The sequence below is a fragment of the Poecilia formosa genome, unplaced genomic scaffold, assembly GCF_000485575.1.
Source record: "Poecilia formosa unplaced genomic scaffold, Poecilia_formosa-5.1.2 Scaffold207, whole genome shotgun sequence".
Classification (NCBI taxonomy): domain Eukaryota; kingdom Metazoa; phylum Chordata; class Actinopteri; order Cyprinodontiformes; family Poeciliidae; genus Poecilia; species Poecilia formosa.
Window position 1 is genome coordinate 780,309 of NW_006800146.1, and position 12,300 is coordinate 792,608.

The 12,300-nt window shown below is 38.0% G+C and overlaps 1 protein-coding gene across 9 annotated transcripts in view; it reads right to left on the reverse strand.

Annotated features, from left to right (window-relative positions):
- The window catches only part of synrg (synergin, gamma), a 47,483-nt gene that overhangs the window by 11,081 nt on the left and 24,102 nt on the right, over window positions 1-12,300 (reverse strand). For all 9 annotated transcript variants that reach the window (XM_007567349.2, XM_007567348.2, XM_007567350.2 and 6 more), the window contains 4 exons: window positions 4,303-4,848; window positions 1,460-1,623; window positions 1,322-1,375; window positions 457-553 (listed from right to left, as the gene is read on the reverse strand). In XM_007567349.2, the coding sequence (XP_007567411.1) occupies window positions 457-553; window positions 1,322-1,375; window positions 1,460-1,623; window positions 4,303-4,848 (861 nt within the window). The remainder of the gene's footprint in view (window positions 1-456; window positions 554-1,321; window positions 1,376-1,459; window positions 1,624-4,302; window positions 4,849-12,300) is intronic.

Consider the following 12,300-nt stretch of genomic DNA (forward strand, 5'->3'; position numbering starts at 1 on the left):
GACATTATAATTGACTTTATTTGTTGTTTCTGCTGTTCCATTGTTAACTGTTCTTTAGAATTTAAAGTTTATTGATCTTTACGAATGTGTTCTTACATTATTAGGCCATTTCCATTATATTACTTGAAAATGGTCCCCAAACAACATTATCGTTTATTGTAATAACTTCTGGGACAATTTATTGTTTAGCAAAACTTGTTACCGTGACAGGCCAAAGTTAATGATTAATCAATCACATCATTAATTGACGATTATTTCAAAAATCAATTCATCGTGATTAATCCTATTAATTGTTTCTTCTTCTCAGTCCAACAAAGTGATCTTATGACAGTGATTTAAAGCTGAGGCGCCTGATGTTTTTACAGTGCGTGTGCGCGTGTATGTATGTGTGTGTGTGTGTGTGTGTGCGCGCGCGTGTGTGTGCGCGTGCGTGTGTGTGTGTGTGTGGTTCCTCACCCAACAGGTACTCCATGCCCTGAGCAGACTGGATGACCTCGGTGCAGACAGACGAGCTGCTGATGCCGTTCAGGGTGTTGTTGGCCTTGGTGATGACCTTAACGAGGAGCGACAGAAGCCAGCGTTATGCTATTTCTGCTCATCATCATCATTACTGAGCATAAGCACTGCTGCTGAGTGAACATTGTGTTTTACATGAATACAGGTGAAAGATAGGAATGTTTAGTACCATGACACAAGTGCACAAGGCGTAGTTTGCTTTAGTTAGTGACTCTAGTAGTAAATCTCAGCAAACTGATTCTTTTTTTGGGGGGGTGAGTATTTGTAGGAATCTGGTTTCCTCAGAAATGTTGAAACATATCAATGAAGCGTTTTGTTACCATGAAATAAAAATCCAAAACATCTTTCAATTACTTTTGGATTGGAGAGAAATAGTTTGCCTTCATTATCTACATCAGTACAACGGAGGATTAGGGCCAAGCCAAGAAAATAATAAAAAAAATTTAAATGACAAGAATAAAGTAATAAAATTATTATAATAAAATAATAGTACTACAAAAATAATGATAATTTTTGTAAATAATAATCATATTACTATGACTTTTTTCACAAAATATGACTTTATTCTCATATTTGCACTTAATTCTTGAAATCTGACTTTGATCTTGTATAAAGTCGTATTTATTCTTGAAATACTACAACTTTATTCTCATAATACTGAGTTTTTTATTCAAGTATTATGACTTTATTCTTGTAATGCATATGTTTTTCTTGCTATAGTCCCAATATTCCGTCGTACATAAAAGAAGATCTGGGACAGAAAACACTAACAAAATGCTGAATGGTGACAAAGTTGAACACAAACCTCCAGAGCGCTTTCCAGACACCTCTGCCACTCGTATGCGTACCGCTCGCTTTCCTGCAGCAACCAGGAGCTGCAGTTAGCTCACACAAAGACAAAACCAGAACAAAACAGCTGCAGCACACTGAGGGACTTGCTCACCTCCACCTCCCCGGTCAGGTCTTTGTACTTGTCCCTGATGACGGGCAGGGTGGGCTTCTCGTTCAGCGTGTTGGAGCGGTCTCTGAAAGGCTGCTCTGGAGCGGGAGACGGAGGCGAACGTCCAATCTCCTTCTCGCCCAAACTGTGACTGCGTTTGTGAGAGCCTGAGGCCAGGACGGGAGAGGAAAAGGCCAGAGAAGGAACGTCAAACAATTGGTCAAAACGGTTGAACTACATCCAAAATTTCAGACCTGATTCAGTGTAATTATCTAATCTAACTCAGAATTTCCTCTACACGTAGTTGATTGTGGCGCAACGCCATACCTTCAGAATGAAGTTTTTTGTTATATTAACCAAGATTAGAGATTGAAATGAACTTGAATTACTAACACCGCAGGACCCTGCCTGCTTGGCGGTGAAGCTGGCTACTGTGCGCTGCTCTGCTTTCATGAATGAAGACGACAGTTTGAAGTAGAAGTTGAGAAAAGGTGAAAGAAAGGTGCTGAAGGAAGGTTAAGTTGAATGCATTTTTAGTTCTGGTTTGTGAAAACGGCCTTCATTCAAATGTTGCATTTGAATGACAGTAACATAGTTAATTAATATAGTTTGGCCTTCAGGCGCAATGTTTCAGATACATTTTGAAGGCTCAGATTATGGTATTTAATCAGTAGAAACGTACATTTCATAATTATGATTTACTTTGCACAAAATCCCATTTATATACACAAAAGCTTGTGACTGTAACTTCACAAAATGAGTAAAATTTCATTAGGTGTGAATACTTATTTTTAGCAGCTTGCAGTGATGGTGTACACTTGCATTAATACTCACTCTCTGTGTGTGGCCAAATTCCATAGACACTTTTATAGGGTAAGTAAAAGCTTCATTTTTATCCCTAATAATTAGGTACAAAATAAAGTCAGGGATATGCAAACAGGAATAATTCACAGACAAACAAATCCTGGCAATGTACCACACCAAACATGGGCACAAACTGAAGCCCTCTGTGTTCTAACGGGACCTGAAGCTCATCCAGAGTCGGGTAATCCAGACCCAGCTCCTCCACAACCCTGACAGAGGGACGTGTCATCTTTCCCCACAGCCACTAACCCCGCCGCAAAACCCCACTGCGATCAGATGACTGCTACATGGGGCAAAGAAATGTTAGCGAGGCCCTTCTACTTCAGACGAATTAAACCCGGCCCAGGGAGGGAGGAGTCTCATGGGGGCTTTTATCTCGGTGTAATTAATTATTTGTGGAACGTAACGCCGGCAAACAGCAGTTAAAGGAAAAACGGTTCCGGTTAATTTCAGCTCATGGATTTTTCGGGCCTCCAATAATCCATCTCGGTGGTCAGTGCCATTAGAGCGGGACTGTCATGGCAACACCACCATCTAATGTCTGACGGCTCCATTACAGATCGGGTGGAGGTAGAGCGGCGAGGAGCCAAAAGGTTGGAGATTACATTCAGCTGCTCCCCTCGGAAATCTGAAAAATCTGCTGCTGCTTGCTATTGTTTCACTTCACCATCACTCAGATTAGATATTACTGATGGATAGGACACACCAGTTTTAGCCAGTTTGGTCTTGTGGAAATGTAATAAATTTTAAGTTATTTCGGCGAACTGAAATAATTTGAAGTCCACGTTCCTGTTCATTGTTCATTTCATAAGTTTCTCTCTGTCACTCCCACATGGACAAACACATGTTCACTAAGAGATCGGTTGGGAGAGCAGAGTATGTAGGTTTGATGGTACTTTGTGTTTTACTGTAGAAAATGTCAGCTCTTTTCGTCTGAACATAGAGTTTCCACAAAATCTCTGTGAAAAATGACACTTTAAAGGATGACTATTCTTCCGGCTAATATTAGCTGAACTTTACATCTTACAGGTGCAATTTTAGAAGGACTTTTTGTAAGTTCTGTTGTATGAAGACCCCTATGGACATCGTGGGAACGTTTTTGCTTTGCACGCATTTCTAATCTGTTCGTGCGGAATCTTGAACACTGAAAGTCTTTCTGCAACTATAGCATGTTTTGTAAGGCATCTTCATGTATGTGTGAGATGTCTGAAGTTTTATATCTTCTTCTTTAGGATGCAAATACAGCACCAACTTATGTGCAAAATGCCAGAGGCAAACAGGTCAAATCTTGGGTTTTCTAGTCCTGCTCTAAGACAGAAACTTTCTGTAAGAAGACAACTAAGAAAAATACTTCCAAACTATTTAGACTATTTTTAAGTTATTTTTTTATCTGACACTTTTGCTTGTGTGTTTTTAATGTTTGTAGTCTAAATGGTTAATAAAAGGGCTGATTTTCATGCGCAGTCCAATCTTCACCATATTCTGCCCCAAATACGTGAAAATGTATAAACAGTTTCAGTGATGAGGCCTTTAAATGTGTAAATATATGCAATTTTAAATAGACATTTATTATCACTGTGATGGTATACTAACAAAAGCAGGGTGTACCTGCAAATTTATTTTGAGAGAATTCAATAGTTTTGCAAAGTAATGCAAAGGAAAAAAAAAATCTCTCATTCCCTCCTGGGGGCACTGTAGAGTTTCATCACGATTTGAGATACAGATTTAAAAAGAACACATGGTCTATTGTTTACATTTAATAAATTAGGTAACAAATCTTTGGACGTATTCTCTCATTATTGTGGCATTTAGCAAATAAAAATAATTTGGTAAATCGTAAATAGTCAGATTTAACTTTAGACAGTGAGAAAAAAAAATTGTTTTTATTTGGTGTATGTAAACTGCATGAACATGTTTACATTACATATAAATGCATCTAATTATCTGTGCTCTGGTGTGGTTGAAAAGTCATGAAGACTCACCTTGAACAGACAGGTCAAAAGTTGCGAGCTCGTTCTTGATCATCTCCTCGCTGGATTTGACTTTGGTTTGAGTGCTGGCTTTCAGGAAGTCAAACTTGTCGAATTTGGGCTTGTCCCCTTGGAATGTGCCAAATTCGTCCGGAAACTCGCCAGGGTTTCCCTCCGAACCCACCTCCGTAGTGACAGCGGCCGAGTCTGACTTTTCAGAAACAGTACTGGCAAAATCTCCAAAGTCATTGTCGTCGCCAGGCTGGTCCGAGGAACCGAAGTCGGCAAAGGCCTCGAACTTGTCGCCTCCCAAAGATCCGTTCTCTGAGGCTAAAGAGGTTGTGACCTTTGCCGGGGAGACGTTGGACATGTTTTCAGTGCTGCCAAAGCTGAGTTCGTTCCTCTGTGACGGTACTAAAGATGATAGAGAAGCCCCTTCCATGCCCTGGGGCTTTCTCAGATCGCTGGCCAGACTTTCATCTCGATCTGACCAGTCGTAGCTGGACAGTGTGCTGAGGGCCGACGTCCCAAACGGGTCAAACTTCATGTCGTCTCTTTCTATAACGACAACACAGACATACTGGGTGGTTCGTGGGGATAGCACAAAGATACAAGGACGAAAAACAAGCTGTAGCATTATTCATACAGTAAGAATTTAAGAAGCATACATACACTGACCACGGATATGAATGTCATTAATTATTGCCTTTGAATGATGCTCAAACTATTTCAGTAACATTTAGGGTGTTTTCACGGCTCAAGTTGCAACATGCGTCATATCTTCAGCTGGTGTGGTTCGTTTTTGCTGTACATTGTGTCAAACAAGCCAAACCCTTCTAAAATCCTATTCCCCTTCCCTCGCCTGTGGTGGCGCTGCACCAAGAACCATTAAGGGAAATGACACAAAAACCTTTGAAGAAGAAGACACTAAGCACAACATCCTTCACAAAATGTCAATAAAAATGGAGTGGTGTCGGATCTTAGTGGATGTAGGATTTCTCTTTAGTCATTCATAAAATACTACAAGTCATTTCTCCTGCTAGTGTTAAACACACGTTTGTTTTGGTTGTATTTACCCAGGATGCCCTGCGTTGTATTGTGCCTCCTGCTTTTGGAAAGTCTTAGCAATGTCAATCACACTCGTGTATGCACGTCCTCTCCCTTGTTCACTGCTACGCTACAGCTAGTTCCCCACAGCAGAGCCTGCCATGAACACTCAGGCTAGTTAGCATAACAACCAATGACATTGTTTCTCCACCATCAGAACGTTAAGGTGAAAAAATTTAGATAAATTGATTATAGATAGATTATCTATATATATTAGATAGATTATCTGTCTCATCTTTTACTGTAATAACATTGACAACATGGCAAGAGTTTTAAATATATAGAAAAAATACATAGTTTATAAAAGTTACCTACTGTAATAGTAAAGTCTTCCATAAGGCTGTTTCCATGATGCTCTCAAGATTGAAAAATGCATAAACATTTCGAAATAAAATGTGTGTTAGTCCACATCAATTGCAAAATAATGGGAAAAAAATTACTCATAAAAATAAGAATTTTTGCAATTTCTTTCATTAGGGTATTTTACTGTAGCATGATGTTAAAATGGATGTATAACTGTCTCCATTACGAGCCGGCCGTCATTCCTTTCACCATCCCTTTTATTGGAGATCAGAGGTGAGACACCACACTGCTTAACAGTTTGAAAAACATTTTCTGTTGAGTGAGCAGATGCTAGCATACAGTCATGGTAAAAAGAAAGTGGACCCTTTTTCAAATCTATTTTTTTTAGCTTTACTACGTCATAGAAATTGTTTTTTATTTTTGTTTTGTTTTTTTTTTAGAAAATCTCCAGTGCCCAAACAACAGATTTCACTCTGTCAACGATCTTTATTAAATAAAGAGTCAAGTAAATTTTAAAAGCTATGCGATGAAAAATTATGTACACCAGATGTTTCAGAATTACATAAAAACACCTTAAGCACCAATAATTTTGGCCCATTCTTTCACAAAATGGTGCTTCAATAAAAAAAAAAAATTAATTGCTATTAAACTTCAGAGGGGAGACAGATGGTCTACAATACATTGATAAACAGAGGAGTTCAAGGTCGATTCCATGTCTGGCAAGGCATCCTGGTGTTATGGCTGCAAAATAACCTAAAACCTAAGGTGCATGGAGAGGGTCAACAACCTGGAGCGGTGAAGACTCCAGGATCACTAAGGACGGTTTCACACCACATATTCTGGTAGATTCGGTTCGATCCGGGACCCAAATAGCAACATTTGTTAAATTTTCAGCTGGTGTGGTTTGCTTTCACATGGCACTGTCTCAAACAATCCAAACCCTTTGAAAAACCTGTTCACCTCCTCGCCTGTGGTGGCACTACATCAAGAACTACTGAAGGAAACGACATTGAAGAAGACATTGAATGCAAATACCTTCTTCACTGAATGTTAACTAAAATGGAGTGGCATCAGGTTTTAGTGACTGTAGGATTTCTCTTTAGTAGAAGACAAGCCATTTCTCCCGCTATCTCTAGACTCGTGAGTTTGTTTTGGTTGTTTTTACCCAGAATTCCCTGCACTATAGTCCACTTTCTGCTTCTGGGGCGGTCTCTAGTCCGCTTGAATCCACATATGCATTCGAACCAAACCAGATTTTACTTCGACCAAACTGAGACCCAGGTGTTTAGCTGGAACAGAGTTTGCTTTCTTGGTTTGTATCAGAGTTTGATTGAACATTCACACCTTCCCAAATATAAAACCACTCTTTCTAGGTAAATGAAGTGGAGTTGGATTTAATGTCTTTCCCTCCTGGCATACTGTTGACACATACCTCAATGCTCCATAGCAGCAAACTGTCAAAGCTGTCACACAATTGATGAGGTGATCAATTGCATTTGATCAGCAGCAGCTGTATGCTACTTACCATCTTTAATCCCAAAAGCAGAGTTTTTCCATTTTGATTCAGTTTTACCCATGCAATGGGTAAGACCACATCGCTTGTCAACAAACCTCACCTACTGTTAGGGTGTTGAAAACCGAGCAAAAATGAGGGAAAAATTAGACCTAACAGTTCCTCCTTACATGCTAAAATCCGCATGAGAAGACAAACTGTGAAAATCGGAATCAAATTGTCGACACATTTCGCTTTAACATCTTTTCAGCTGAGAGTGTAACAATAAAATCCTAAAACATTTGGCACTCTCAATATGGCAATGGCATAATTTAGATTTCAGCAAATAACACTTCATTTGGGAAAGACAAGCTCCCTCCCACACAGTGGATTATTCTTAACACAATATGATATTTTGATCATTTAAATGCCTGAATTGAACAGTAACAGCCACATTTATTGCCACTCCTGGTAAGAATGAATAAAAATATAAACTTTAGCTTTATCACATACTTATTCTCAAAAATAAAAAAGGCAAACCTTTAATTTAAAAGCACAGGGTTCCAGGTCAAGCATTGTGTTTTCTGTGGTGACACATAGAAACACTTCTACCTCGAAAGTGGTGTGGCTACTGAATAGTTCAATTTTGGTCCCATCCTACCAGGAAATTCTCATATGGTTTTAGTGGTAAAGATTAAATGAGCTTCAGCATGATTTTTCTTCAGCAGAGTAGTAATTTGCAGTAAGTCGGAGCCACTTCAGTTGAGTGAAAATTTGCTATATATAAAAAAATATTTATTCCAAGTCTTTCTGAAGCTCGTTGCTAGTAGTCATTTGTTCCTGGTAAACTATTGTGGTAATTATTTTTGATTACTAGCAAAGAAAGCGAAGATCTCATGGTCATGGATGGTACAAATTCTGTTGGATATTATCGCTCAAATGGTTCTCACTGGAAGACCAAGATGTTTGAAAAATGCCCCTAACCAATGCAATTAGCATTTCTAACAATATCTGTTTCCGTTAAAAATGTGAGCAAATCTTTGTCTATGTTAAGCTAATGTAAAAAAAAAAAAAGAAAAAAAAAAGAAAACAATTTCGCAATGTTCCCATTAAATAAGAATTGAAATTAAAATCACGCTAGCATTCATCATCTATCAGCCTTCAGGTTCAGGCGTTGGAGCGACTAACCCCTTATTACTTGTGTGCGGCTACGCAAGCAATGTTTTGGGGAAATTGTAGTTGGTGATTTTACAGAAAAGCTATGGATTCAACACATCTGAATGACACACAACTTTTATAAACTGTGTGAGGCTGAGGGAGCTCTAGTGGAGCCAGCTAAACATTGTCCGAAAAGCAACAAAAACAAACCATCATCCTCCTACCACTTCCTGTTGTCTTCTTCTGCGTTTTCGGCAGAAGTAGCATCCAGCTGTTGATCACGTGACTCATGAGATATGAAAAAAATTCCGATATGGCTGAAAAGACATATCAAGCACAAACATTTTTTAACAAAAAACATACGTTTTTTTCTAGACAACGCAAGTTATTTTCATAAGAATTTGCGCAATTTTATGGTTAATGGAAACACAGCTACTAAAGTTTCGATGGTCTTCAAAAAGGTTTTACCTTTTGCCCATCATGACATGCTTCTTCTGAAAAACCTTTAGATTAGGTCATCAGTGAAGTTGATATTAATTTACACAGAGAGCGAGACTGCTTTCTAAATAGTGACATATTTCAGCTGGTTTCTTTACCTTGCTTCTTTTCTTCATTATGATTTTGCATTTTTGCATGTAGCTACCTTAGATTGTTGACATCATGTTAAAATCCCATTTAGAAATACATTTACTGAGAAAGACAGTGTATTAATTACTTATTTTCCCTGTTATTAAACACAATCTCCTTTTGTTGTACATGTATATCAGCTATGCAGGGAAATTACAATAAACTAATATTAATGGTGTTTTCTTCCACCAGAAGGATTTCTATTTAAAGGGCATCAATCAAAACTTCATCTGTTTCTCCTGCATTCCTTTAAAACTAATATTATCTGACGCCCGCACAGCATGCTTTTTCCTCTCATCTGAACAAACACCTACTTCCACCTTGTTGAACCCTTCCTATTTTTGCATAACAGGGCCAGAAATGTACCAAGCAATTTGTGAAATTGACAAGGAGGCTAATTATTTGTAACTAACCCGGGTTACTCTTCTCAAAGAAGGAAAGAAGACGGAAAAAATAAGACGGTACGCATTTGAGCAATACCAACAGTAAAGTTTATTACGACAACATCAGTAGAGAGAAAGAGAGAAAAGGTCACAAAGTACTGTGTGAAAGAAGCCTACTGTTACAAGAGGTTTCGTGAAACTAACACTTGTAAAAATTAAAACTCAGTCATTTTTGATTACAGGAAGCATGCAGAGTCAGGAGTGGAGGCAGAAAAAGAACGAACAAGAAGGTGAAAACGGACAAACAAAAATCCGTAGGTAAAGAAAGCAGAAACCAGAAAGAGAAGGCACATTCACAGACTAGAATCAGCAGTTTTTAGGGAGTTGACAAACTCTTGACTATTAGTTAAGCAACAGGTGGTTTTGGAAAAAGGATTTGAGTACAGAACATTTGGAAAGCCTGGTTGAGAAGATAACCCAAAGAACAAGGCAAGGAGGAAGTAACCCTTTGAGGCCCTAAAGGGGATAAAAGAAAAAAGAAACATGGGCAGAACGAGTCAAATTTAGAGAACAAAAAGAAAAGCAGCAAGATTTTTACATTTGGTTAAATGTGAGCCGAGATAGTAAAAACAGAAAGGGGAATAATTTCACATCTGCCTTAATCTGATGGAAATGAGAGGAAGTTAAAGCACTCAAAGGGTTACAGAAAACAAAGCGGGCCATCTTACACCTGACCTCCCAGAGAGGGCCTTAAATACATCCAATCAGACAGATTTAAAGAGACAGTATCCTTTTTTCTCTTGCTACAGTGAAATAACCTTCTTAGGTTTGAAAACACTGAAATTCATCACTAAATACTGCAGGATACATTGAACATTAACAGTTTGCATCACAGCAAGACCAAGGAGTCTCTCTCTAGCCTCAAAATAAGACAGTTTGTATTCCTGTAATAAAAATACACTACTAAAATCTTTATGTATACATTTCTTCTTGGATAAAAACAGCTTGCAATACGTTTCTTTTTTGTTGTTGTTTTCTATGCATAAAATGCTCACCATCTTTTATGTTCTTGTCAATTTCACAAATTGAAAAAAAGCAGGCACACTGCAGCAAAAAAGCAAGGCAGGAAGGGTAATGCTAACTTCACTACGTTCTCAGAGAGCCAGAACCGCAGAAACACGGATGAGAAATCCATGCGGCGTTCATTGAAGTGAAACGAAAAGGGACGAAAAAAAAGAGAGGATAAAAACGAGGATCTGAGTCCATTTGGTAACGCATAAAAGAAATACTGTCTCTTTAAGAATACAAACAGTTGCTAAAACACAGTGCAAAGCGTATAGAGAGGGGCTCAAACAGCTCAGCCTGCTACATTTAACAACAGGTTAGTTGCTCTCCAAGATCAGTAGAGAAAGAAGATTTTACAGAAGTTTATGTTTCTTAGGAATGTATCAATGTTTCTATGGACCAGCTTTTTTCTCTTGATTTTTTTTTGTTTTTGTTGTTTTTGCAATATTTGAGCTTGTTTAAGTTAGCTGAGATGACCTTTAAGGGATATGATAGAGCATGTTTACATTTCTGTTTGTTTCTTTCTCCAGTGAAACATCCTGGATGAAATGATTTGCTGTGCAAATGTATTTGCAACCCTTGAACTATTCCATATTTTGTCACAGTTCAACCACAAACGTCATGGTGTTTATCGGGATTTTACGTGCCGAATTGTCACATAATTGTTTAGTGGAAGGAAATGTTTAGTTTTGATGGAAGAAGAAGCTGCTCTGGTCAGATGAGGGTCAAATCTATGTGCAAAACACAAAGTGTGAGAAAAAACTGAACCTGAACGGCATATGAAGCATGATGGTGGAGGGGTTATGCTGTGGGGATAGTTTCCTTTAGATCAGACATTGCTGCAGCAGGACGCAAGTAAATTTAGCTGGATGATAAAATTGTCCCAGGAATTATTGCGATAAATGATATTTTTTGAAAACATTTTCAAACAATATATCGATAATGGCATCTAAATGCAAGTTTTCCCTCTGAAAGACCAATAAACTTTAACTTTGTAAAGTTAACACTGGACCTGGAAGACATTTTAAATGTCCAAAATGAAAACAACCCAAAACAATAAATAAAACGAAAATATAAACCACATGCAATTGAAACTGTAGATTTAACAGATTATAAAGTCTGTACTCAAAATTGCCATTCAAAATATGTTAATCATTAGAACAGAAATAATTGAGTTTATTTAAATTTATCATGTGATTATTTTATTTTGATTTTTTATTTTTATTTTTTTAATCAATGGTGACAGGCATAGATATTCGCTTTTGAGTTTGGAGTTGACCAACTGTGGATTAGATCGAAGTATCTTTATGAGTTAATTCAGCCAAAATCCAAACCTGAATCCAGCAGAGAACCTACGGCAGAGTTTCGAGATTCATATTCAAACATTTCCCAGTCAAAATGACAGAACTTAAACTATTTTACAAAAAAGAATCACCAAAACCAAGAGGTGCTGAACCGACGCTAAAAGACTGCACTGCAACAACAGGTAAAACTAGGGGTGTGCCGATAAACTAAACATGATTTCCTTAGTTTTGGGAAATTGGTAATCGGCAGTTGCTTGGTTAAGATTATCCACCTCCACAAAAATCTGTAAAAGTCTTTCTCTCTACAGTGACGAAGGTCAACAACAGTCACCCCAACTGTTTTTAGCGACTTTTCAAATGAAAAGAAAATCAGTATTGGCCAAAATCAGAATCGGCAAGTCAGGCTTTTTAAAGATCGACAGAAAACTGCAATTAGTGCAGTTTTCTGCACTCCAGTTTTAATGTAAAACACTTTTCTGATTTTTAGAAGTAAAACATGAAAAAAAGAAAAAACATGCCATATTTTCCTTCCACCTCCCAATTATGTGGTGCTTTGTGTTTGTCTACCAAA